Source organism: Caretta caretta, chromosome 1 (assembly GCF_965140235.1).
Source record: "Caretta caretta isolate rCarCar2 chromosome 1, rCarCar1.hap1, whole genome shotgun sequence".
Taxonomy (NCBI): Eukaryota; Metazoa; Chordata; order Testudines; family Cheloniidae; genus Caretta; species Caretta caretta.
Window position 1 is genome coordinate 144,230,435 of NC_134206.1, and position 25,104 is coordinate 144,255,538.

General features: G+C 43.1%; 1 protein-coding gene across 1 annotated transcript in view; it reads left to right on the plus strand.

Moving 5' to 3' along the window:
- Positions 1-6,028, plus strand: part of LOC125642255 (organic solute transporter subunit alpha-like) — a 48,724-nt gene extending 42,696 nt beyond the window's left edge. The window contains exon 8 of the mRNA XM_048863273.2: positions 1,286-6,028. Within this exon, the coding sequence (XP_048719230.2) occupies positions 1,286-1,473 (188 nt within the window). The 3' untranslated portion in view covers positions 1,474-6,028. The remainder of the gene's footprint in view (positions 1-1,285) is intronic.
- Positions 6,029-25,104: the final 19,076 nt, after the last annotated feature.

Consider the following 25,104-nt stretch of genomic DNA (forward strand, 5'->3'; position numbering starts at 1 on the left):
TGTAAACTACTTTATGGGTGTTACCCAGGAGTAAACACATTTGAAATACTGGCCCATAGTCAATATTCATAACTTCAGATAGAAAAATGATACCTGCATACAAATAGGATAATCATAATCAGCAAACCATACCTTTTCCATTGACACCTTACATGACATATTTTGTACAAGATTTGTTGCAATTCTATAACACTGGTGACTATGGGGGCACCAAGGTGTTACTTTGGGGTACAGAATGTCACAGCGTGCCCCACAGATTGGGGACCACTGGTGTAGATGCATCCTACAGTGATGAAAAAGGTTTTTCTATTGAAGTCGGTAATCTACCTGCCTCAGTGGTGATAGCTAGGTCAGTGGAAAAATTGTTCCATCAGCAAGGCCGCATCTACATCAGGAGTTAAGTTGGCATAGCTAGGGCGCCCAGGGCTGTGAATTTTTCACATCCCTGAGCTCCATAGCTATGTTGACCTAACTTTTAAGTGTAAACCAGGCTTTAGACCTTATTCACTCCCATCTCCCAGCAGTGTAACCCTGAAGCAAGGCTCCCAGCAGCAACTCCACCCAGAAATGGGAGGCAGTAGCACCAGTCTCATCCTTGGAAGGAGCCAGGAGCAAGGAACCTTCCCCCCACCCTCCCCAAGCCAACTCTTGCTAGGGAGGGGGGAGGCCTGGGCATCTAGGAGATGTGCTGATTCAACCCATCCCAAGGCAACTTTTGCCTAGAGCTTCTGTGGCTCTTTGGCAGCTTAGCCTGAAAATCCTGGCTACCCTCTGCAGGGGTGAATCCCACCTGGGCTACAACAGCCACTTGCTGGCTTAGGAGGAAGCTGCTTCCCTTGGCATAGGTGCTGACTCTGTGGGTGCTCCAGGGCTAAAGCATCCATGGAAAAAAATAGTGGGTGCTCAGCACCCACCAGCCACAGCTGTTCGGTGGCACCCCAATCAGCTGTTTGGCGGCTGGGGGGAGCTCTCAGCGGAGAGCAGCGAGCGGCGGGTGGGTGGGGGCCCCCAGGAGCGGTTGAAGTGGGGGCGGGAAGAGGCAAAGCGAGGGCAGAGCTTCAGGGAGAGGGTGAAGCGGGGGTGGGAAGAGGTGGAGCGAGGGTGGGGCCTCAGGGGAAGCGGTGGAGTCGGGGCAGGGCCTTGGGGCAGAGCAGGGGTGGAGCACCCCCAGGGAAAAATAAAAGTCAGTGCCTGTGCCCTTTGGGCAAATGGGGATGAGTTAAACCTACTGTTCTCTTCTTCCCCAATTCTGACGTGATTTCTTTTCTTTTTTTTTTTTTGCCAGATATGAATCAACAGCTCCTCATAATGGAAATGTTTCTGATAACACTGATCTCAAGGGTGGTGTATAGGAAAAGATATGATGATCTGGAACTTCCAGAGTGCACTGACCAGGAAACTAGCGACAACAAACAGAACACCAAGATCAACCTAAATGGCAAATTTATTGAAGATGGAACCCAAAATGTATAGAAGGTGGACAGATGTGCTGTCTTGTGAAAGCTGGGACAATACTTGTAGCCCAACTCAGCTTGCCCATGGCAAGATCCTGACTAATGTATATGCTTTACTTGAATCATAGAATCATAGAATCATAGAATATCAGGGTTGGAAGGGACCCCAGAAGGTCATCTAGTCCAACCCCCTGCTCAAAGCAGGACCAATTCCCAGTTAAATCATCCCAGCCAGGGCTTTGTCAAGCCTGACCTTAAAAACCTCTAAGGAAGGAGATTCTACCACCTCCCTAGGTAACGCATTCCAGTGTTTCACCACCCTCTTAGTGAAAAAGTTTTTCCTAATATCCAATCTAAACCTCCCCCACTGCAACTTGAGACAATTACTCCTCGTTCTGTCATCTGCTACCATTGAGAACAGTCTAGAGCCATCCTCTTTGGAACCCCCTTTCAGGTAGTTGAAAGCAGCTATCAAATCCCCCCTCATTCTTCTCTTCTGCAGGCTAAACAATCCCAGCTCCCTCAGCCTCTCCTCATAACTCATGTGTTCCAGTCCCCTAATCATTTTTGTTGCCCTTCGCTGGACTCTCTCCAATTTATCCACATCCTTCTTGAAGTGTGGGGCCCGAAACTGGACACAGTACTCCAGATGAGGCCTCACCAATGTCGAATAGAGGGGAACGATCACGTCCCTCGATCTGCTCGCTATGCCCCTACTTATACATCCCAAAATGCCATTGGCCTTCTTGGCAACAAGGGCACACTGCTGACTCATATCCAGCTTCTCGTCCACTGTCACCCCTAGGTCCTTTTCCGCAGAACTGCTGCCTAGCCATTCGGTCCCTAGTCTGTAGCTGTGCATTGGGTTCTTCCGTCCTAAGTGCAGGACCCTGCACTTATCCTTATTGAACCTCATCAGATTTCTTTTGGCCCAATCCTCCAATTTGTCCAGGTCTTTCTGTATCCTATCCCTCCCCTCCAGCGTATCTACCACTCCTCCCAGTTTAGTATCATCCGCAAATTTGCTGAGAGTGCAATCCACACCATCCTCCAGATCATTTATGAAGATATTGAACAAAACCGGCCCCAGGACCGACCCTTGGGGCACTCCACTTGATACCGGCTGCCAACTAGATATGGAGCCATTGATCACTACCCGTTGAGCCCGACAATCTAGCCAGCTTTCTACCCACCTTGTAGTGCATTCATCCAGCCCATACTTCCTTAACTTGCTGACAAGAATACTGTGGGAGACCGTGTCAAAAGCTTTGCTAAAGTCAAGAAACAATACATCCACTGCTTTCCCTTCATCCACAGAACCAGTAATCTCATCATAGAAGGCGATTAGATTAGTCAGGCATGACCTTCCCTTGGTGAATCCATGCTGGGACCTTGAGGGGATGTCCATTGCAACTTTTATATCCTTATACTGCAAATAGCAGATTTCCAAGCTGGAACAGCTTCTGGTATAAATTCCTGTGACCTGGACAGAAAGGACCGAAAAGTGGGAGGATAAACCTCCTTATTTTCCAGAGATACATACACAGAGTGAGAGATTTCTGTCTCCATATAATTTCATGCAGTTGTCAGACAGTTTGGGTCCCATCAGCTTGTTTGAACCCTGCAGTATAAATGTGAATTGATAAAATACAGGTTTGCACACATTATGGTCTTTATATAATGCGGCAACACTGGAGACTCACTCTTTTTGGTTTTTTCCTCATTTCGTGTAGCCACCTCTGTGTTTGGAGCTCTCTCCCTGTTCCAACACTTCAGGTGCCCACCCTCTCTTTGTTCAAATCCCTCCTCAACTCTCACTCTTCTCACCAAACCCACAACAGCTAACATACCTCAGTAAATATATCCTCTCAGACCCCAACACATCCTGCATGCGATATCCAACTCAGTAATGATAAGCTCTTTGGGTGAGGGCTGTCACTTTTTCCTGTCTTTTTTATACCAGTGATTCTGAATCTTTCCAGACTATTGTAACCCTTTCAGGAGTCTGATTTGTCTTGCATACCCCAAGTTTCACCTCACTTAAAATTACTTGCTTACAATATTGACATAAAAATACAGAAGTGTCACAGCACACTATTACTGAAAAATTGGTTACTTTCTCATTTGTCTGTATGAAATTTAAATTGGGACTGACCTCGCTTGTGCTTTTTATGTAGCCAGTTGTAAAACTAGGCAAATACCTTGGATGATTTGATGTACCCCCTGCAAGACCTCTGCGTACCCTCAGGGTTATGCATGTCCCAGGTTGAGAACCACTGTTTTATACCAGTAAGCACACAGTAACCATTCATGACTATTTAATAATAGCTATCAATAGTCCTCCCCATGGGAGGCAGTGTGATCCAATGGATCGGGTATGGGACTAGGAGATAGGAGAGGTGGGTTATGTTCTGTGCTCTGCCACTGACCTGCTGTGCCTTAGTGTCCCCATCTGTAAAATGGGGATAATGATACTTAACTATCTTTGTGAAGCGCTTTGAGATAATGTATACACATTTTTCTATAAAGCTAAGTATTTTTATTAACAGGAATCATTTTCAAATTATTGCTCCCCCCTCACCCCCAATCCTGAGCCATCCTGAAGCCCACTAGGGACAGGGGTTCTCAAACTTTTTTTGCTGGGCTGCCATTTGAAAGCTCTGATGTCCCTCCTCCCATACCATGCCACCCTTATTTCTGCTCTGCTGCTTACTTCAGAGCTGGGCACCTTGCCAGCAGATGCCGCTCTCATGACCCCCCCACAATAGCCTTGTGACCCCCCTTTTGGGTCAGGACCCCCAGTTTAAGAAACACTGCACTAAGACTTAGACTGTTTTTAGACTTGTTGGTCCAAATACTGCCATCACTGACACCCATTGGTTAGTCTCATTTCAATGAATTTCCATCTATCATAAGGGGTCCCTGGAAATCCAGTGTTCTTTGAGGAGGCTAATTGCTCCATTTTGGTTTGATATAACTTCTGACACCATGTAATGTTTAGAAAGCTGTCAGGAGTTGTGTGTGTCATGAGAGACCAGCATTCAGCTCCTTCTCAGTCTCTTCTGGCTTCTCTAGTTCACATTGGGCATGGATGCTTTGACCATATATACACTAGGAAAATGTATCTGTTTTAAATACATGATATCAGATATGACTTAGCTTCTAGATTCTCCCACTAAGGTTAATCATGACCAGCTTACACTTTTTAAACACGATTGTACTTGTCCATGCTATATGCCAAAGCATGTTTAACATCTTGTTATTTAGCACGTTTTCTAACATGATATATTTTCTAAGTGTAGACAAGGCCATAGATACTTAACCACAGCAGTTAGCATAGTTACTCCCATAGTTGTAATCTATTACCTATCCACATAAGATGGCATTTGCTAGTGTTTTATTGTGGCTGGCTGTGACTTCCTGGGACCCCAAATGGGGAAAATAGACTATTTAGAGCCAACAAGTCTTCTCATGAATTGGGATTGGAAACAATTTAATTGCTCGTGCAAATGGGACAAAATCGTTTTCAAAAGTCATGCTTTTTCTCTAATGATGTTGAAAATTGTTTTGTTCCATACATTAAATTCAATGGCTTTCAGCATTGCTTCACTGGGACCTGTTGCTACTAACTGATCAATTTCCTAGCATACATGGGGATTTAGAACTCAAATCAAGTGTTTGGAACAGGCATGGAGACTGAATGACTTGGATCTTCCCACACACAGTTAAAGGTGTGTTATCTGGGCAAAACAAGAAGCCTATATTGATACTGCCTCTGATTAACCTATTCTGTGGAGAGAAGGCTTCATTTTCCATCACTGTCAACCAAGCATTTGTCACAATCACATATCTGAAATGCTCATTAAAATAGATTTATATTTTAAAATCAATGTGAGCTTAGTTTAACCATGAGAGTCTCTTTAGCTATTATGCTTTTAGAGTAGATTTTTAATACTTCTACTATTATTCATGTGTCATATTTGAGCAATAGAAAGATGAGGTGGGTGAGCTAATATCTTTTATTGGACCAACTTCCGTTGGTGAGAGAGACAAGCTTTCGATCCACACAGAGCTCTTCTCTAGGTCTGGGAAAGGTACTCCAGCATCACAGCTAAATGCAAGGTGGAACAGACTCCTGAGCATAAGTAGTTAGCATATACTCTAAGCGACCATTCAAGGTAAGACTGACACAACTACAGCTACACTGCATATTTGAGCAATGAAATTTACAGCGTAGGCAGTGATTAGCAAGTGGATTAAGTGGACTTTTGCGCTGGCAGCTAAGAAGACAGATTTCCACTGAAATCAGTTGAAGTTAGGAACCTAAATACCGTTGAGGATCTGGGCCCAAGGCCCCAATTCTGAAAAGCATTTATGCACATGCTTATGTATAACCCTAATTAGGTCAGAACAGGTCTTGCGTAATTTTAAGCATGTGTTTAAGTGTTTTCCTGAATAGGAATGCTTTCCTGAATAGAGCCAAAATGATCATGAAAGTGGCAGAATGTATCATTTTTGTTGTTGTTAATGTTTTATTTTAATTATCCAAAAATAAAACAGGACCATTTGTTCTACTTTATATTTGTAATGTGTCTTTCCTCCTAGCTCGACCTCCAGCATTCTGAGGTGCTTTCTCCTCACTCTGGTAACAATCACGTCTCAATGAGTAAGAACATTTTGCTTCCAATGGTGTGTATTTGTGATGTTAAAGGTTTACAAATACTATAATGTCAAGGCTCTCTCGGACGGAGAGTAACTGATCTTCAAGTTCCATGAGTCAAATTTCAAACAGCTGCCATAAAATGAGATATCTCGGGGTGAACATCTCATATCTTTGATGCCAAGCCTGCTTCAGATTGTCATATAAGAAAGGAGAGATATTTTTATCATGCCTTTTGTGATGATAAAAAGCACCATCCATATTAAACAAAGAACTGGAGCGAGAAGTGCAGGGGACATGCAATCAAAGGTTAAAATGTTGTAAGCATTTGGAAAACTAGTGAGACTGAGGAGAATAATAAACAGAAAAGGACAAGAGTGACAGTACAGTTCTTGTGTGGTTGTATAGCAAGGTGTGGCCATGCGTGGACAATTTGGGCTTTTTATTGTTATTTTTCTTCCCCCTCACTGCTAATAGGTGAGATGGCAGAAGTGCCTTTTTAGAATGGTTTGGATGTGGTGAGGGAGGGGCAGCTCAGGCGCTGACCCTGCAATTGCACCTTCACAGATGCTGCAGCAAGATCAAGGCGGTTGGGCCCAGCAGCATTGCCATCCCCATATTTTCAAAAAACCACAAGTCGGGCCCCCAAAATCAGGAACTTGGCTTTAAAATCATGAGATTTTTGAAAAATAATTTACTTGCCTTCTGCTTTCTGAGCCTTTAGGGTTCATGCTTTCAGGCTTTTCTCCACAGTTATAAGGAGTGGAAACTTACTTTTTAAAAAATGAAATCTGAGGTTCCCTGGTAATCCCATGAATCCAGGGGCTCGGCCTTTAGGAAAACCACCAAATATTGCAATAAACCCACAAGCATTGGCAATGCTGGAACAGGGGAGGGAAGAGCATGCTAAGCTTAAGGGTAGCATGGAAGAGGCCTCAGAGATGCGGCCATCTGTGAGAGAAGGACATAACAGGAGTACTGAGGCTGGTGTCATTGGTAGAGTGGAGAGGGCAGGTGGGGTGATGTATAGGGAGACTAAGTCAAATAATATAATTTGCAAATATCATTACTGTCATGTTTATCCTCTTCAGCAGATCATGACTGGTAAATAAAGACCACAGATCCCTATGCTCTCTTTCCCCCAAACTGATACATTGCCATTTATCATCTTTACTCTTTTTGTACAGTCTCTTAACTATTTTGGACCCTGATTCTCTTCCTGACCCTACCACTGGTTTGCCTTCTGGCCCCAGGCAAATTATTTAATCTGCTTGTGTCTCTGCATCGCCAATGTAAAATAGACAAAGCAAATTTATAAATAATAATTTATAATTTTAAAATTATAAAGCAATTTAAGAGTGATGTGTGAAAAGCAGAATATATGCACCATTTTGTTGCATATTTTGAAAGTCCTTTAAAACTGTGTACCAACTAGCTAATCCGACCATTATTGTACAGAGGGGGAACCAGCACCTCCACAGCACCTCCACAAAGTGGGTAGTTTTCTTTTTCATTCCACCTCGAGGAGAAGATAACTTACTAGGCAGAACAATACAATGATTTGCTGTTTGCTGTGTTCAGGTCTCCAGCCTGCATAATCTTTGGGTGAGAGGTCATCTAGATCAATTTTTCCAGCCTGTGGAATTGGTGTGAGAAGTGGACCTTTATACAGTTGATTCATAAGAGAAAATATACAGAATACTCCTGTGCTCTTTTCTCTTTAAGGCACACCCTAATGTAGTTTCTGAGAGGTCAAAGTGCAACCTCAGAGGCAGACAAGCTCTACAGTCTCCTTGCATAAATATGGCATTCTTCACGCCTCAGAATCTCAGTTTCTATTAAAATACCTACTGCTTCAGCACAAAGGCAGTCAAAGAGGCAGCACATACAGGTGTATCTCTCAAGTGTCCTTTGTTTTTTTGCAAAAGATTCTCTTTACCCTTTCTCCGCTGCATGTTGTCCTTTTTTTGACTTGCTGACGTGTTCTCTGGGCATATACTGATGCCAGTTACAGTGACAAATGATAAAGCTCTTGGTATGCCAGGGCTGCACCACTGTAGGACAGGGATTGAAAACTTGCGAATCTAATTGAAAACTTTTCCATCAGAGTTCCCAATTGCTGTAAAATGTTAACCGCTGTAAAACGCTTGTTTGAAAACAGCAAATGCTTTTCCCAAATGTTAACAAATTAAAAAAAAAACCCAAAAACAAAAAACAAAACTGGTGAAATTTCAAAGGTTTTCAACCAATTCTAGTGTAGATCACAATTTAACAGTGAGATTATCTTGTGGACATTTCCCCTTGCATTGACTGTTGTATTCTGCCATTCACAACTGTATATGGACCGCCTCTTCTCTGATACCTAATTGCACAGCACCCATCTGGCAACTACTGCAGCTGCTCATGTGGAAAAGTAACATTAGGGAAGTAATATGGGGTTTTTTTAGCATCTTTTAATGCAGTTTAGCAACTGGAAACAAGGAGGCGAGCCAGGATCATGTGATCAGCCAGCTCTTCAAGGACCATAATCCTTGAACTATCAGTCTAAAGGCTACGTAGAGAAGTAGGATAATATTTCTGGGTTTTCACTGAAAATCTTTGAATAGGTGAGTTTCTGAGCCTTTCTGTAGCCCTGTCACACACAGCCAGGAAAGGGTATGAGCTAATTGTTAAATTCAGTTCAACAAGTTCCTCATTAGGGGCAAATTACCTGAGTTTGAAATCTGCTAATTTTCCAATCAGGGTGAGTGTTTGCACTTGTGATTCGGAAATAATTACCACATGGTATAACATCTAAACCTATGTGAAGGCTAATGGGTAAAGGATTAGTTTCCTTGGAATGAGAGAGGGTGTGATCTATGTTCCCCAAGAGCTTTGTTTGTTGCCATACTTTCAGGAGGTCTCGAATGCATAATGTCTGATGTTTTTTATGTAGTAAACTTGATTTTATATTTACTTGTCTCTCTTAGCGTTAGTGTGGATAAGCAACATGGGCCTCAGACTTGGACTTCATTTGCTACAGGCCACTAATTTTGAATGAAGATTTCTCTATTTCCCCACTCTCACTTGTTAATCTGTTTTCTCCACCAACCTCCCCGAATTACTGGCCCAATCCTGTAATGAGATCTGTTTAGGTGAACCTTGTTGTTAGACCAGTGCCTTGGTTTGAAGCTTCTAGATTGCAATAGGACAATTCTTATGGAATTTCTATCCTGTTGCAGAATCACCTTACTGAAATATGAATATACAAATGCATGGTAACTCTTCTTTTGGAATGCTATCTATGTAGCAGTATTGGATGGTGTCCAGGTTCCTTCCCCACTCTGAACTCTAGGGTACAGATGTGGGGACCTGCATGAAAACCTCCTAAGCTTACTTTTACTAGCTTAGGTTAAACTTTCCCAAGGTACAAACTATTTTACCTTTTGCCCTTGGACTTTCGCTGCCACCACCAAACGTCTAACCGGGTTTATTATTGGGAAAGAGTCGTTTGGAAACATCTTTCCCCCCAAAATCCTCACCAAAACCTTGCACCCCCCTTCCTGGGGAAGGTTTGATTAAAAATCCTCACCAATTTTCATAGGTGACCACAGACCCAAACCCTTGGATCTTAAGAACAATGAAAAAAGCATTCAGTTTCTTACAAGAAGAATTTTAATAGAAGAAAAAGTAAAAAGAATCACCTCTGTAAAATCAGGATGGTAAATACCTTACAGGGTAATTAGATTCAAAACATAGAGAATCCTTCTAGGCAAAACCTTAAGTTACAAAAAGACACAAAGACAGGAATATCCATTCCATTCAGCACAGCTTATTTTCTCAGCCATTTAAAGAAATCATAATCTAACGCATATCTAGCTAGATTACTTACTAAATTCTAAGACTCCATTCCTGTTCTGTCCCCGGCAATAGCATCACACAGACAGACCCAGACCCTTTGTTTCTCCCCCCTCCAGCTTTGAAAGTATCTTGTCTCCTCATTGGTCATTGTGGTCAGGTGCCAGCGAGGTTATCCTAGCTTCTTAACCCTTTACAGGTGAAAGGGTTTTTCCTCTGGCCAGGAGGGATTTTAAAGGTGTTTACCCTTCCCTTTATATTTATGACAGATGGTTTAAGGGATTAGCAGAAGAACAGGATTTAATCTCTAGATTATTAAACCTACACTAGTCCAGGGGATTCATTGGCCTGTCTAGTACAGTATAGGTTTTTGACAAAAGGGTGCTAGCTCAATTCATGAGAGGACTAGTCATGTTCTTATCGTGAGCAAGGGGGCTCAGAAAGTGGTGTATGCAGTCTGTTCGTGGACAATGGCAGCAGATGGGCAACATCCAAGTCTTCATTAACTATGTTCCCCTTGAGAAACAACATTTTTTTAAAAAAGGCAATTGAAAACTGCTTAAGGTAGCTTTAACTTGCACCTCATTCACTCTGAATGTACTGGATCCTCGGCAGAAATTGGTGCCTGGGTAGGGTTACTAATCCCTGGGAGAACTTGGGGTGGATCAGTGACTAAGATAGTAAAAAGTCTATTATTTATATGCTGGTCACATTACTGGTCTACTGACTATGCATATATTGGAAGTCATCTGTGTAGGGTTGTGTACTGTTTATCATTCAGGGGTGTGTAACTAGTGTGGGGGCACTTTACTTTTGAATTAATGTTTCATTTAACCAATGTGTTCTGAATAGGTCAAATAGCTGTTATGGGTTTGGGCCTTGGTCTTTTTTTACTGTATTTCTAAATTAATGTAAACTAAATTTCCACTCTCCATGAAAATGCTGTTGCCAATCATACATGTGTATGGCTGTCCAGCAACATTAATGCTGTGTGGGCAGTGTCATTGGATAGGATGTTAACAGTGGGAGCTGTTAACATTCCTATTTGCATCATCTGTCCAATCTCTTCTCATGCACATCTGCTTTAGGGTATCTCATTAGGTATGGATTATTTTTCTGCTTGGATTCTGGACTGCAGTTCCATTATCCATTCATCTGTTGCACGGTCACTGTGTGTCTATGTGCTTTTGTCAATGCCATCAGCAGCTGCTACCTGTGAGCTACATATAATACAGATCTTGCACATTTGATTTGGTTGCATTGGTTACAGGCAGTTTGCTGAATGTAAGATTCTAAGAGTCATAAGTGAGGTTTCATGACTTGGGTTTTTTTTTATTTTATTTTTTTGCAACATTTAGGTAAACATTTTCTCTTCTTTATGTGGAACATCCACCCTCGCTGAGCCCACCCCCACCAGCTGCAGATCACATTGCAATCACATGTAGACTTGATGGGAGAATTGGGTGCAGTTCAGGTCCCTTGTTTGGAGAATTTCTATAATTTCTTTTACTTCAAAGAAATGGAGTGGGTCTGAACTGAGCTATCATCTAATGCCAACTTCATACTCCATGAGAAATAAATTATTGCGCTCAGGACAGTTCTGACTGAACAGGTCTCCCCACTAGCAAAACTAAAATGGGCAGCTTAGGGCTAAATTGTGTTCTTTCATTGGTGCAATGCTCTTGAAATTTTGCCTGTCTGAATGAAGGCAGAATCAGGCCTCTGGTTAATGTATCCGTTATATTGGGTCCTGTCTACTTTCCCATCCTGGATGGAATATTTTTGTGAGACTAAGTTAAGAACAACCACCCACTCTATTTCCCTCTCCTCTTCTTACCTCTGAGCATCATCTATGTATCCCCTTCTACCAGGAACCCCCTCCCTGGCCTGCTGTGCCATGCTGCTGCCTCCTCCTCCTCTACTCAGCCTCTCTTTAAAAAGTACCTTCTTCATGGCCCTGTAAACCTAAGTTGTCCCTCATTGTGATGGCTTAATTCGAAAACTAACCACAAAGCCCTCAAGCTCTGCAATGTTAACACGAGTACCTGCATTATTCTAACCAATTTATTTGAGCATAAGCTTTTGTGAGCTACAGCTCACTTCATCGGATGCCTCCGCTTTTTATGCATGCGATGAAGTGGGCTGTAGCTCACGAAAGCTTATGCTCAAATAAATTGGTTAGTCTCTAAGGTGCCACAAGTACTCCTTTTCTTTTTGCGAATACAGACTAACACGGCTGCTACTCTGAAACGTGCATTATTCTATTTACCTCTTGCAGTCCCTATCCCTGATTTTTGTTACACCCCCTTCTCATGTTGTGTCGTCACTTGGCACTTGATACCGCAAACCTGCGACTGACTTCAGGGGTACTATCCACCATAGTAAATATACTCAAATGAAACTATTTGGGGCCCTTAGACTGTAAACCGTTTGAGGCAGAGGCAATAGCTACAATTTTCAAAGGCAATTGTTTGGCTCAATGCCCTATTCAACTTTGAAAATCTCAGCCAACATTTTGTATCCGTCCATAAAGCACCCAGCACAGTTACAGTGGTGTACAAGTGGCAATAAAGCCCTTCATAGTATAAGCCCAAAGCTCCCGGGGTGAAACTCACCCCTGGGCAGAGGGTTAGTGTGGTGTTCTATGCTTTATGTTAATCCTATTTTGAGAGCATAAGTGGGACTTGGCCCTGATGAATTTCACCTTGAGGCAAATCTTTCTAAATCAAAAACTGATCTTTTTCCCTGCAGTAGCTTTTCTATTTTTGCAACTGGAGCAGCATCTCAAGATTTAATCAAGTCTCAAACAATAAGTGAACAAATACTTAGTAAAAAGAAAAGGAGTACTTGTGGCACCTTAGAGACTAACCAATTTATTTGAGCATAAGCTTTCGTGAGCTATAGCTCACTAAGCTTTCGTGAGCTACAGCTCACTTCATCGGATGCAGTGAGCTGTAGCTCACGAAAGCTTATGCTCAAATAAATTGGTTAGTCTCTAAGGTGCCACAAGTCCTCCTTTTCTTTTTGCGAATACAGACTAACACGGCTGTTACTCTGAAATACTTAGTAGAATGATTTACTAGTCAGACTCGTGTAGTTGTAATTTTCTGCTTGCTGGTGACATCTGCTTCATTAATATTTTTTATACACCAAAATATGAACTTCCAGAACCAAGTGCTGATTTAAATCCTGTGTAGCAGGCCAATTATAATAACCAGGTAGGTATCCTGCTACACAGGATTTAAATCAGCACTTGGTTCTGGAAGTTCATATTTCGGTATATAAAAGATATTAATGAAGCAGATGTCATCAGCAAGCAGAAAATTACAACTACAGGCGTCTGACTAGTAAATCATTCTACTAAGTATTTGTTCACTTATTGTTTGAGACTTGATTAAATCTTGAGATGTTTCTCCAGTTGCAAAAATAGAAAAGATACCGCAGGGAAAAAGATCAGTTTTTGATTTAGAAAGATTTGATTGAATTAGGTACAAAAGTAGCAAACAAAACATAGACAGACAATAGGCTAATACAGTTGCTAATGCCAGATGAAAAGCCTACTCCTGGTTATATATGAACAATCTAACATATAAATGACAGCATGGAACTATTGTTGGAAACCATTTCTAGATAATATGCAAACATATCAATAGTCTTCATATATATTTTAACTGTAAATTGACTATAGCTGCCAGTCTCTTAATAATACATCCTGATTTTTCAGCCTAAAAAAATTAAATTTGTTACAAAAAATTGACCAAGGTATGCTGACTAGTGCGTGTGTGTGTTATATATATATGTGTGTGTATGTATATATATATATATACACACACACACAATTATCCACATATATTAGTATTCATTAAGCACAAATAGTATAGCGTTATAGCCTAAATTAGCCATGATTTTTATATAACCCTGGTCACTTATTCTAAGAATCCCTTGCACTGATCGAAGTGAGTTTTGGCTTGAGAAAATATGGAAGTTATCAATATCAGGACAGATGAGTGCTTTAGCATAGCAACAGAAAGGAAGTTACTCTTACAGGCTCCTACTGCAACATCTCAAAGGGAGAGGATAAGATACATGACAGTCCAACCTTGATACAATCATACAAACATAGAAGGTTCCTTCATGGACCAGTGCCTGCAATATTAGTATACAAAAGAAAGATAAGGAAAGGAACCAAAACAAACTGATGGGTTGAATTTTAGTGACTTGTAAAATCATCCTATACATACTACCAGCTAAAATGTTTAACTTTGGGAGCACTTTCTGTGTAAGGTGAATGTAACAGTGATGCACAAGATGGCTTCCCAGAGACTAGTATTATATTGAATTGGTTTCCTGTACTATATTATTATTGGCTTTTAACAATAAACTAGACTGACATTGGTTATTTGGTCTCTTGAATATATTTAATAATAAACTGGAGTATAATCAATTGCTTTACCACACAATTTATCAACAAAATAGACTTTTAAAGTGATTTTTAAACGTATATATTTTTTGGATCTCTCTTTCCAGCCGCTCTTGTCTTTTCTTTCAACATCTTAACTGTGAGTGGCTTAACACAGGAGTTGCCGCAGTAAAGTTTGACACATTATTTACTAAATCTGGTATAAGGCGGTCATCCCTGCTAGAAGAAAAGTGAATCGCATGCTGTTCATTTTTTGCCTATTTTACTAGTTTCAAATGAGCTGTACTCATATATAGAAAGGCAAAGACAAATAGTTGTATAACAATCACATCAAAGTATACAAAAAACTGCATTTCTTCTCACAACACACAGTCAACCTGTGGAACTCCTTGCCAGAGGATGTTGTGAAAGCCAAGACCATAAAAGGGTTCAAAAAAGAACTAGATAAATTCATGGAGGATAGGTCCATGAATGGCTATTAGCCAGGATGGGCAGGAATTGTGTCTCTAGCCTCTGTTTGCCAGAAGCTGGGAATGAGCGACAGGGGATGGATCACTTGATGATTATCTGTTCTGTTCATTCCCTCTGTGGCACCTGACACTGGCCACTGTCAGAAGACAGGATACTGGGCTAGATGGACCTTTGGTCTGACCTAGAAGGGCCGTTCTTATGCAGCCTTTTTCCTAGAAGTATCTTTAAGAACCTACTGCAACTTAGAAAATGCATACTATTTCAGGATCAGCTCCTCAAAGGTGTTTAGGTTCCTAACTCCCTGAGCATGCAAAAATTTACACATGTGTAACTGCAGTGACTTGAACAGAACTATTCAATTGAGCAAACTTAAACACTTGCCAAACTCTTCCCAGGATCAGGACTGAGAAAGTTAGGGCTGAAAAAAAATCTACTTCTTCACCCCATTTCAGCTAAGATTACCTCTTACCTATGTTTGGTTCACCATACTTTTGTCAGGTCCTCTGAACACATGTTTAAATTCTTATGTAAATTACTAAATGGCAATGGGCAACAAGATAATATATGAATCTTTCACAGAAATGGATAGCTTTGGAAGTCAGAGTTTCTCCAGTCCTTAGTGTCACTAATTTACTAATTAAAATAGCCCCAGATTGTAATTCTTCATGGGTTATGCAGATTAATCAGATATAGAGGGTTCAATCTGATTTCTTCTTTATCATAAGATGTTGGCTGTTATAGAAAAACACATTGATTTTTAAGCAATCTCACATTCTATTGGTTAATCTCCACAGTATATAATTAGTGACAAGGTGTAAAAAGCTTGTAAAGTGTATACAAGATGATTATTGTGTCATATCAAGTATTCATGTGGATTTCATTATAGTACAAATGAGTGCCACTAGGTGGCACACTTGAACAGTTCACAATTGTCGATTTCTTACTTCTTTCAATTCATTCCAAATATATCCCTAGAAAACATTATTATTGAGAGAAGCAAGAGGTGCCTTAATAAGCACACAACCTTATTAGAGACTCTTTGTACTGTTTACATTTTTCCTTCAGTTTTCTTCTTTAATTGCTAAAATTGCAGTTTAATATCCTAAAGCTCCATTTCTGTGCTTGTAAATAAGTCTAGGTGATTGTAATTTTGAAGGGCAGTGTGCTCCTCAGTTGCCTTGAGGAATGTCCGCAAAAACAGATATAAACTAGGCTTTCCACTTCTGCTGCTGCCATTGCTGCTGCAAGACATGGATTACTTGTTGTGACTTGTTTTAGGGGAAATAATGACCTGGGGCACCCCAAACAAGCACCCTCAGATACTGCTGTTATATTGGAAACAAACAACTTTCACTGATCAGTTTGCTTTCAGGGCGGAGTGGGGGGGAGGAACAACTTAATTTACAATTCCAAATATTTTAAAACTGTAAGAGCTGTCATCATTGATATCTTTGCCACAAATACTGCATGTAGTAGCCTAGCATCACACTTACTTTCAATTACAATCAGAAAAAAATTGTAAACTCAGACTGCATGAGGGAAAGAAATGTTGATTGATAATAACTTACTATGCATTTATCACATAAGCTTCTTCAGTCTGGGGACAAAGGTTTTCTCTTTGTACTATACAATGCCTAGTAGGCCTGGGTGCTGTAAAAAACCCAAATGAATAAATCATCATTAATGCTGTACAAAAAAACGCCCCCTTATAGCTTAATTCTGGGTGAAATTTTCACCTGTGCAAAGGACTCACAAAAGACTACTTATAGGGCATGCCAGCTTGCAGCTGCTGAGGTCCTCAAATCAGGGTTTAGGTGAATGTAAGTGGTGCACAACTTGTACCCTAGTATTACTGTGTCCCATTAATTATTATCATTCCAACAAGTGTCTGTAATGCCTGGTCATTTGTGCAGGGATGAATTTTGCTCTTTGTCCAGTACAGGTTAAAAGCTCCTCCCTAATATTGTGGAGCACCTCTTTCCTGGGTCAAATTGTACCCTAGGTATAACACAAAGCTTCCCAGGTCTCCATCCTTTCCACCAATTGGTCTCCATTCTATGCATTCACTTCAGATTTATAGATTTCAAAATGATTCTCCCCTTGGATTAAGGAGACTATCACTTCTCTATTATTTCCATGTGATGCCAAATATGTCCATCACAGGCTTTGCTGTCCTGAGGTACTGATGGACATGGCATAAAGAATCTAGATAGAAGTCTATTCTATGCTGCAGGCAACTGGTTATGTTTCTGCTATGTATCTAATGGCCTGTGGTGCCCGGGAGAAGCTGAAGATTCTGACAGAGAAGCTCTGTGTTCAGCCTCATTAATTTTCACCTCATCTGCCTGTGTTGGAATAGCAGTCAGCCCACACAGACGTGCTCCTTAACAGCTGTAGTTCTTTCCAGAGGTGACGCATGGGGAGGCACGTGGGGTCACATGCCCCCCCCCGATTTCTGCCAGGGTGGGAGTCAGGCCGAGCAAGGCTGAGAGGGATGTGCCTGAGAAAGGCACCGGCACCTAGCACTCCTGCTGAGCCCAGCTAGGAGGCACCTGGAGCAGGGAAGAGAGACCAGGCTGGCAGCTCAGCTCTGCCAGACAAGGCGCAGAGAAGCCCACTGAGTCCCGTCCCTTCCTTGCCCACAGTCGCAGTTACCGATGCTCAGTAGCAGGTGTCTGGAGCCTGCTCTGAACTGCGCCGTGCCCACAGCAAGGAGACAACGGGACCAGTGTGGGAGGAGCTGTGAGGGGAGCGGGAACGGGGTGGTGCCAGCTTGGGGTGGGTGTGGTAGGCGTGTGGGACATAGGCACCACCTCCATTGGTGCTCTGGGACTGGAGCACCCATGGGAAAAAAACAGTGGGTGCTCAGCACCCACCAGCTGCCCCACAGATCAGCTTTTTCCCTTCCTTCCCAGTGCCTCCTGCCCAGTGCAAATCAGCTGTGCAGGGGTGGGGGTGGACTGAGGGCCGGCACAGGGAAGAGGCGGGGCAGGAGTGGAGTGAGAAGAGCAGGGCTGGGATGGGGCCTTGAGGGAAGGGTTGGAGTGGGGGTTGAGCACCCCCGGGGAAATGAGGAAGCTGGCACCTATGGTGGGGGGCATGGGTAAGGGGCCAGAGGCAATGTGTGAGGCCGTTTTGTCCCCTCCCAACCCCCCAGCCTTTACATTGTGTCTATCAAGAGTTTTGTGTCACCTCTGGTTCTTTCCCTGTCACTGGGATCTTTTCTGCTCCCATGGTTGACTAAACGTGGTTTTGGGTGGCCTAGGAGCAGTATTCAGGCTGGAGAGACAGTTGCTCCTTAAGGGTGGGTGGTGATAGTCTGCTGATGTCACTTAACAACAGAAGATGAATACCTCCTGACACTTACCAGCAACCCCTTTGCCATTCAAGGAGTGCTATTGGTGTGGTCCAGTGGTGCAGTCAGTTTATCCACCACCATCATAGGTGAGGGTAGTAGCTGACCTAGAACCTTGAGACTGATGTGTATGACAGGGATGAATAAAGCAGGGAAGAAGAGAGCATGCCCAGGACTGTATCACTCACATATGGGACCCCCGTGTACTCGAGAGAGGGATCATGATCCGGTGCATAAAGCACAGGACGGGGAGTCTGGACACCGGCATTCTATTCCTGGCCCCTCTGCTAAATTACTTCCCCTCTCTGTGCCTGTTTCCCACATGTAAAAATAATTGGGATAATAATGCTTTTCCTGATCGGAGTTGCTATTGCAGACCAGTGAACCCTTTACCAGTCAGCACTGAGGGGTTCTTAGGGTCACAGTAACACATATGCACCAGAGAGGAAATGGGGGTAAATGAAAGTGTTTGACAGCTAGATGTAAGTTCCCATCAAAATGGAGATGCATGTATTACATCCCTGATTATTATATCACCTATACTGATGTCACACCAGTCATTCAAACAGTATCTTTAACTGGTTTTTGAACATAGCATTTAGATGATTAAGATTCTGAGGCCAGAAGGGACCACTGTGATCATCTAGTCTGACTGCCTGTGCAACACAGGCCATAGACCTTCCCTGGATCAATTCCTCTTTGAACTAGAACACACCATTCAGAAAACAGTCATTCTTAATTTAAAAATTTCCATTGATGGAACTTAGCAACCCTTAGCAAGTTGTTTTGCTGGTTAATTGTTTCTGTAGGATAAGTAGCCTCTAATGTAGGGGTGGGCAAACTTTTTGACCCGAGGGCCACATCGGGGTTGTGAAACTTTATGCCTTTATGCTGTGCCTCTTTATGCTGTGCCTCTCCAAACAGCCTGGCCCCCGCCCCCTATCCGCCCCCTTCCACTTCCTGCCCCCCTCATAACCCCCGATCCATCCAACCTCCCCTGCTCCTTGTCCCCTGATCCCCCCCCTCCTGGGACCCCCGCCCCTAACTGCCCCCCCAGGATCCCACCCCCTATCCAACCCCCCTCCCCCACTCCCTGTCCCCGACTGCTGCGACCCCTATCCACACCCCCGCCCCTTACAGGCCCCCTGGGGTCCCACCCCCTAGCAAACCCCTCCTGCTCCCCATCCCCTGTCTGCCTGCCCTCCCCGAACCTCCACCCCATCCAACTGCCCCCTGTTCCCTGTCCCCTGACTGCCCCCTGGCATGCCCTGCCCCTTATCCAACCCCCCCGCTCCCCACCCCCTTACCATGCCACTCAGAGCGGCAGGAGCTCGCAGCCCTGCCGCCCAGACGGAGCCAGCCGTGCCACCACACTGCTCGGCAGGAGCAGCGGACCAGAGCGCTGGTGGCACAGTGAGCTGAGGTTGTGGGGAGGAGCGGGGACAGCAAGGGAGGGGCCAGGGGCTAGCCTCCCTGACTGGGAGCTCAAGGGCCGGGCAGGACAGTCCTGCGGACTGTAGTTTGCCCACCTCTGGTCTAATGTGACCAAATACATCAGAGATACACTTTCAATAAAAAGCCTGGTTTCTGAAATCGTCTGCAAAAGATAAGAACAACTGATTTTGTGAGGGGACCTTTCTGTAGAGTACAAATAAGACTTTTTAAAAAATTGATTTTAATACTCAGGCTGATGGGAAAGAGAGGGGTCTCCATCTTAGTCTCCGTAACAGCAGAGTAGAAATGCTCTTAGCTATTTGATAAGTTAGGAGTCCTTTTTGTTATCAGAAACCACACATGGCGAGAACTAAGCCTGTGATCTTGATATTACAGCTGGAAACAAGCTCTTTGATTTGACAGTTAATCAAAATTTACTGCAGAGAAATCAATACAAAGTTAATCACATTTGCTATTGTACCTGCCTTCAAACTCTCACTGGCTCTGATGGGCCTATAATATCAGCATGCTTTGTTCTGAAGGAGAATGCTGTGAATTTTAGTACTTGTGCTGTATCCACCTCCAAAATATTCAGATATTGTTCCAGTAAACTCTTCTGACAGCAGTTGGGACAGGCTTTGCATTAAGACTTTTGACAAACTTAGAAGAAATAACAATGGCCCAATTTCAGTGCTGATAAAAATTGTATGTTGGTTATAGGTGCAAGAGGTAAATGAGTACAATTTGCACTGACTTGGCATTTCATGGGTGTGGAATATGAGTGTAATTATGTGCTGAAAATCCTGGAGCAGAGTAGACCTTTGAAGTCTATGAAAAACACAGCTTCAGGCCCCGTAATTTTGTGGATGTCAGCTTCAGGCCCCGTAATTTTGTGGATGTCAGCATGGCCAGATCTAACAATCTTTTCACCAGTGACTTGATTTTAGCTGTGGAACAGAGAGATTAAGTGATTTGACCAAGGTCACCCAGAGAGTCTGTGGTACAGCCTAGAACAGTACCCAGCTCTTCTGAGACCCAGTCCACTGCCTTAACCACAAGACCACCTTACCGCCCATGATTTTAGCTGGGGCTAGAGCTGATCTGGTGACGAGCAGCAAGAAGCTCCAGCCTTTTAGTGAATTTGAGCCCTCTGATTGGCTGCCTGCTCCACTTGCCCACCTCCTGGGGCAGAATCAGAACTACTGCTGGCCCTCTCCCTATCTAGCAGCCTGAAGCCATTCTCACAAGAAGGGAGGAAGGAACTTAAGAGTCTAGTCTCAGGGTGCTCTGCCCCCCCCCCCACCCCCTGTGAGCAATAGGGACAGGATTCTTCCCCCCGCCTACAGCACCCAGCCTGAAAAGGGAGAGAGGAGGGTGAAGAGCCTCTGGAGCTGCCCCCCCCCAGGAGGGGGATAGGGGATCCCATTGCAGTCCCACATAGGCCCGGGAGAGGCATATGAAGAGTCTTTGGGGGAGCATAGGTGAGGCTGGATGGGGCTGAACTGGGAGGGTAAGGGCTGAATTAATTGCTGGGCAGGGGAAGGGTAGATGTGGGGTATGAACTCCTTTAGCAGGAACTAAATTCACCTTACCCAATACATGTGGGAAAGTGGGCAACCCTAATTCTCTCTCTGTCTCACATACACATACACACACACGGGATGGGCAGGAGAAGTTCAAAAATCAAAAGATAGACCAAAAAACTGCACGGTATGGTATTTTTAAAGAATAATTCATGATTTTTGATCTCTTGAGGTTGGCAATACTGGAACATAAACATGTGAAAGAGAATCTCTCTCTCTCTCTCTCTCTCTGCTCGCCCCCGCCCTGGGAAGCATCTAAACCTTTGTCTTGCAAAGACAGCCTTCACATGGAAACCAGTCACTAGGGCTTATGTTCTAATATGTTCTCTACGTAAAAGAATAAATGGACACAAATCAGATGTCAAGAATTGTAACATTCATAAACCAGTCGGAGAACACTTCAATCTCTCTGGTCACGCAATCACAGACATGAAGGTCGCTATCTTAAAACAAAAAAACTTCAAATCCAGACTCCAGCGAGAAACTGCTGAATTGGAATTCATTTGCAAATTGGATACTATTAATTTAGGCTTAAATAGAGACTGGGAGTGGCTAAGTCATTATGCAAGGTAGCCTGTTTCCTCTTGTTTTTTCCTAACCCCCCCCCCCCCCCAGATGTTCTGGTTTAACTTGGATTTAAACTTGGAGAGTGGTCAGTTTAGATGAGCTATTACTAGCAGGAGAGTGAGTTTGTGTGTGTATGGGGGTGGGGGGGGATGTGAGAAAACCTGGATTTATGCAGGAAATAGCCCGACTTGATTATGTAAAGAGTTGTCACTTTGGATGGGCTAGCACCAGCAGGAGAGTGAATTTGTGTGGGGGGGTGGAGGGTGAGAAAACCTGGATTTGTGCTGGTAATGGCCCACCTGATGATCACTTTAGATAAGCTATTACCAGCAGGACAGTGGGGTGGGAGGAGGTATTGTTTCATATTCTCTGTGTATATATAAAGTCTGCTGCAGTTTCCATGGTATGCACCTGATGAAGTGAGCTGTAGCTCACGAAAGCTCATGCTCAAATAAATTGGTTAGTCTCTAAGGTGCCACAAGTACTCCTTTTCTTTTTGTTCTAATACTGTGACTTTTTGTACTAAAGATCATGGGCTATTCATCGTCCTCCCTGCACTTGGAAGGGGTGGCCTCTAGGACGCTGAAACATGTGGCCATGGGTCTGTAAGCTCTGGAATCTTTCCTTGTAATAATGTACAAACTTAGAAAAAGAAAGAAAAAGCTACAGCTTTGCTTTTAAATTCCACTTTGAGCTTGCAAGGTTGGCAGTTAGCAAAAAAAACCTTGAAAACTGAGACTTTGTTCTGGAGACAATAATCATGGACCTCCTCTATACTTATTTTTTTTTCAAAAGGGACTGTACCTTTTTCCTAAGGTCAAACTTACGAAGATGAATGTCAGCTTCAATTTGGCAGGTGCGTATTGCTGAGTGAGCTACTTTGCTGACATCGCACAAGAGAGGGCCTGCTGAGGGGAAAAGAGTTGTTTAGGTGCAAATTTAAGGAAAAATCTTGGCACAAGCAGCTGTTAGTAGTTGCATATAATGTGCACATAAAGACTAGGGTCTTCAGAAAGATTTGAGCTACTGATTCTAATACGTCAAACAGCTCTCAGTGGAGATGAAGGCAGCCTTCGGTCACTTGGGATGAAGCTCCTGGGAGTCTTTACAGTGAATGTAACTCTATGACAGACAGCATTTCTTTTATCTCTCCTTTACAATTTTGATTCCCCCCCCCACTTCCATTGTTCCTCTGGATTGGCCATAACAATCTGACCAAATGGGCTAATGCGTTTATAATAGCTGCTTACAATTGCTCCATGGTGTGTGTATTGTTTGCTTTTCTTCTTTGTATTTTATTAGCAGTTTATTAGAAATAGAAAAAGCCATTTAACAAAAGCAGCTACTATATGTGGGTAAGTGCTTCCTGCAACAAAAAGAAAAGAATTGGCAGCAAATCTGCTTTTGTGGCACTGATGTGTCTGACCCCTGAGTATAAGACTTGGGCCCCTTCTTTGTCGGAAGTACAGATTATGGTACTCCGCTAGAGCTGGAAGTGGGAGCCCTGTAAATACACCATCTCTCCATGCAGGCTGCTTTGATCTGTTAACCATTGCCATTATTTTTCAAAATAAAGAAGCGTTTGAATATGGCTTTGAGATTTTTCAGTGTTAATCCTCTCCTTTATTTGGGATAAATCTACTGAGCTCCATTTTTCCTATGAAAAAAACTGTTTCAAGCTTCATATCAGCTGCATGTTCCATGAACAGAGCACAGTGATTAAAGAACTCTTACTTTGTGCTACCAGTTGGGAAAATGGCAGGAGATGCATTTAAATTATACTGTCTAAAGGTTGTAAAGTTCTTCTATTTCATGGTAATGCTAATATTTGCCTATCTATTGATTAATTTGTTGATGCTATAGCAGCTCTGTTCTTAAAGGGAGATGCAAGTCACTCAACTAAATGAGTGTTTACAGTTAAGAGAGTGCAATACAAGGTTATTTTTGTTTGTAATTGAGTCGGATGCTTGCCTTCAATATTGCCCCATTGGGCTGGAAAACTGCTCTAACCAGTATGGAGGAATCCTAAATTGCATGGACTCAGCATTCCGCCCCTCTCTCTTGCAGCCCGCTCTGTCGGAGGCATGTTATATTGCAGCCAGCTAGGGGAGGCATGCCAGAATGCTGCTGCACTCTGGCTAATCTCCAATTGGGGGAATGGCTCCTTGAGAGCAGTTAGTAGCCACTGTAATTTAGAACGGACCTAAAACTGCTCTAAATTGTGCTAGGGCTTGAATTAGGTCCCAGCTGACTTTAGGATTGGGGGAAGCGGAAAGATAGTGTCACGGTTACAGGGTGAGTTGTGCTTTAGGCCCCCTTTGCAGCCCCTTGCAAGTATGCACCCCCAGTGCCAGACTGTGCTACCTTCACGCTTCCCTGGGTGGAACCAAGAGATCCTACCATCCTCAGACTGGATCTCTGGGCAGCAGCCCCATTTACCAACCATGTTCACACACCTGCAACTATATTCGGCAGCTGCAAGAAATTTCCCTCTGGGAGCTTGTGACCAGCAGTTAATTAAAGTGTTGCAAAACAACTTCTTCAAAACAAACATTGTTTATTCACCCAAATATACATAGCAATCAGAGAACAGGGATATAACCTCTATGCCTTGCCCTTACCTAAAAGCTTATAATTTTCCTCCAAGCTCTGGTAAGCCTAGCTGCTCCAGACCCATCCTGCAGGGCCTGTGTCTCAGTCCATTGGCTGTTCATGAACTGCTTCCAGACAACTGAACTCTCCTCCCTCTCTAGAGAGACTTGCTAACTGTTTAGGATTCTAGAATTTCCTATGTTAGTTTGCTCCAGTGTTCCTACTTGCTGTTAGGCTCTCAATATGTCTACTCTGCGTGGCTGCCTCCTATTCTGTGCAGTAGCTTATTTTGGGAGCTGTAGCTTAACTGGCAAAAATGGGACCTGTAATTTACCACTTATGCTCCGCCAATGGTAGCTGCTGCAGAGTAGACAGAACTCAGGCAATTTAGCAACATATTTTCACTGGACTCTTAATCCTCTTTTGCTACAGCTTCTACTAATGAAGCTGTACGGATGTTTCCATTTTTGCCAGTATAGACAAGACCTGGGACTACTTATATGCTCTTTCCTATCCAAAATGCACACTGAACACTACCTCAGAAGTTAACACTTTACTGCTCTATCTTAATTTTTAATGATATTTTCTGTAGGGGAAATTATATGGTACAAATCTCTCTGCCAATTACTCCATCCACCTTCCTACAACCCATTTTGGCATTTCCTAGACTCCTCCTGCACAGAGCAGGTTCCTCACTTGCTAATACCAAACAACGTTTCTTCATTTGTGGG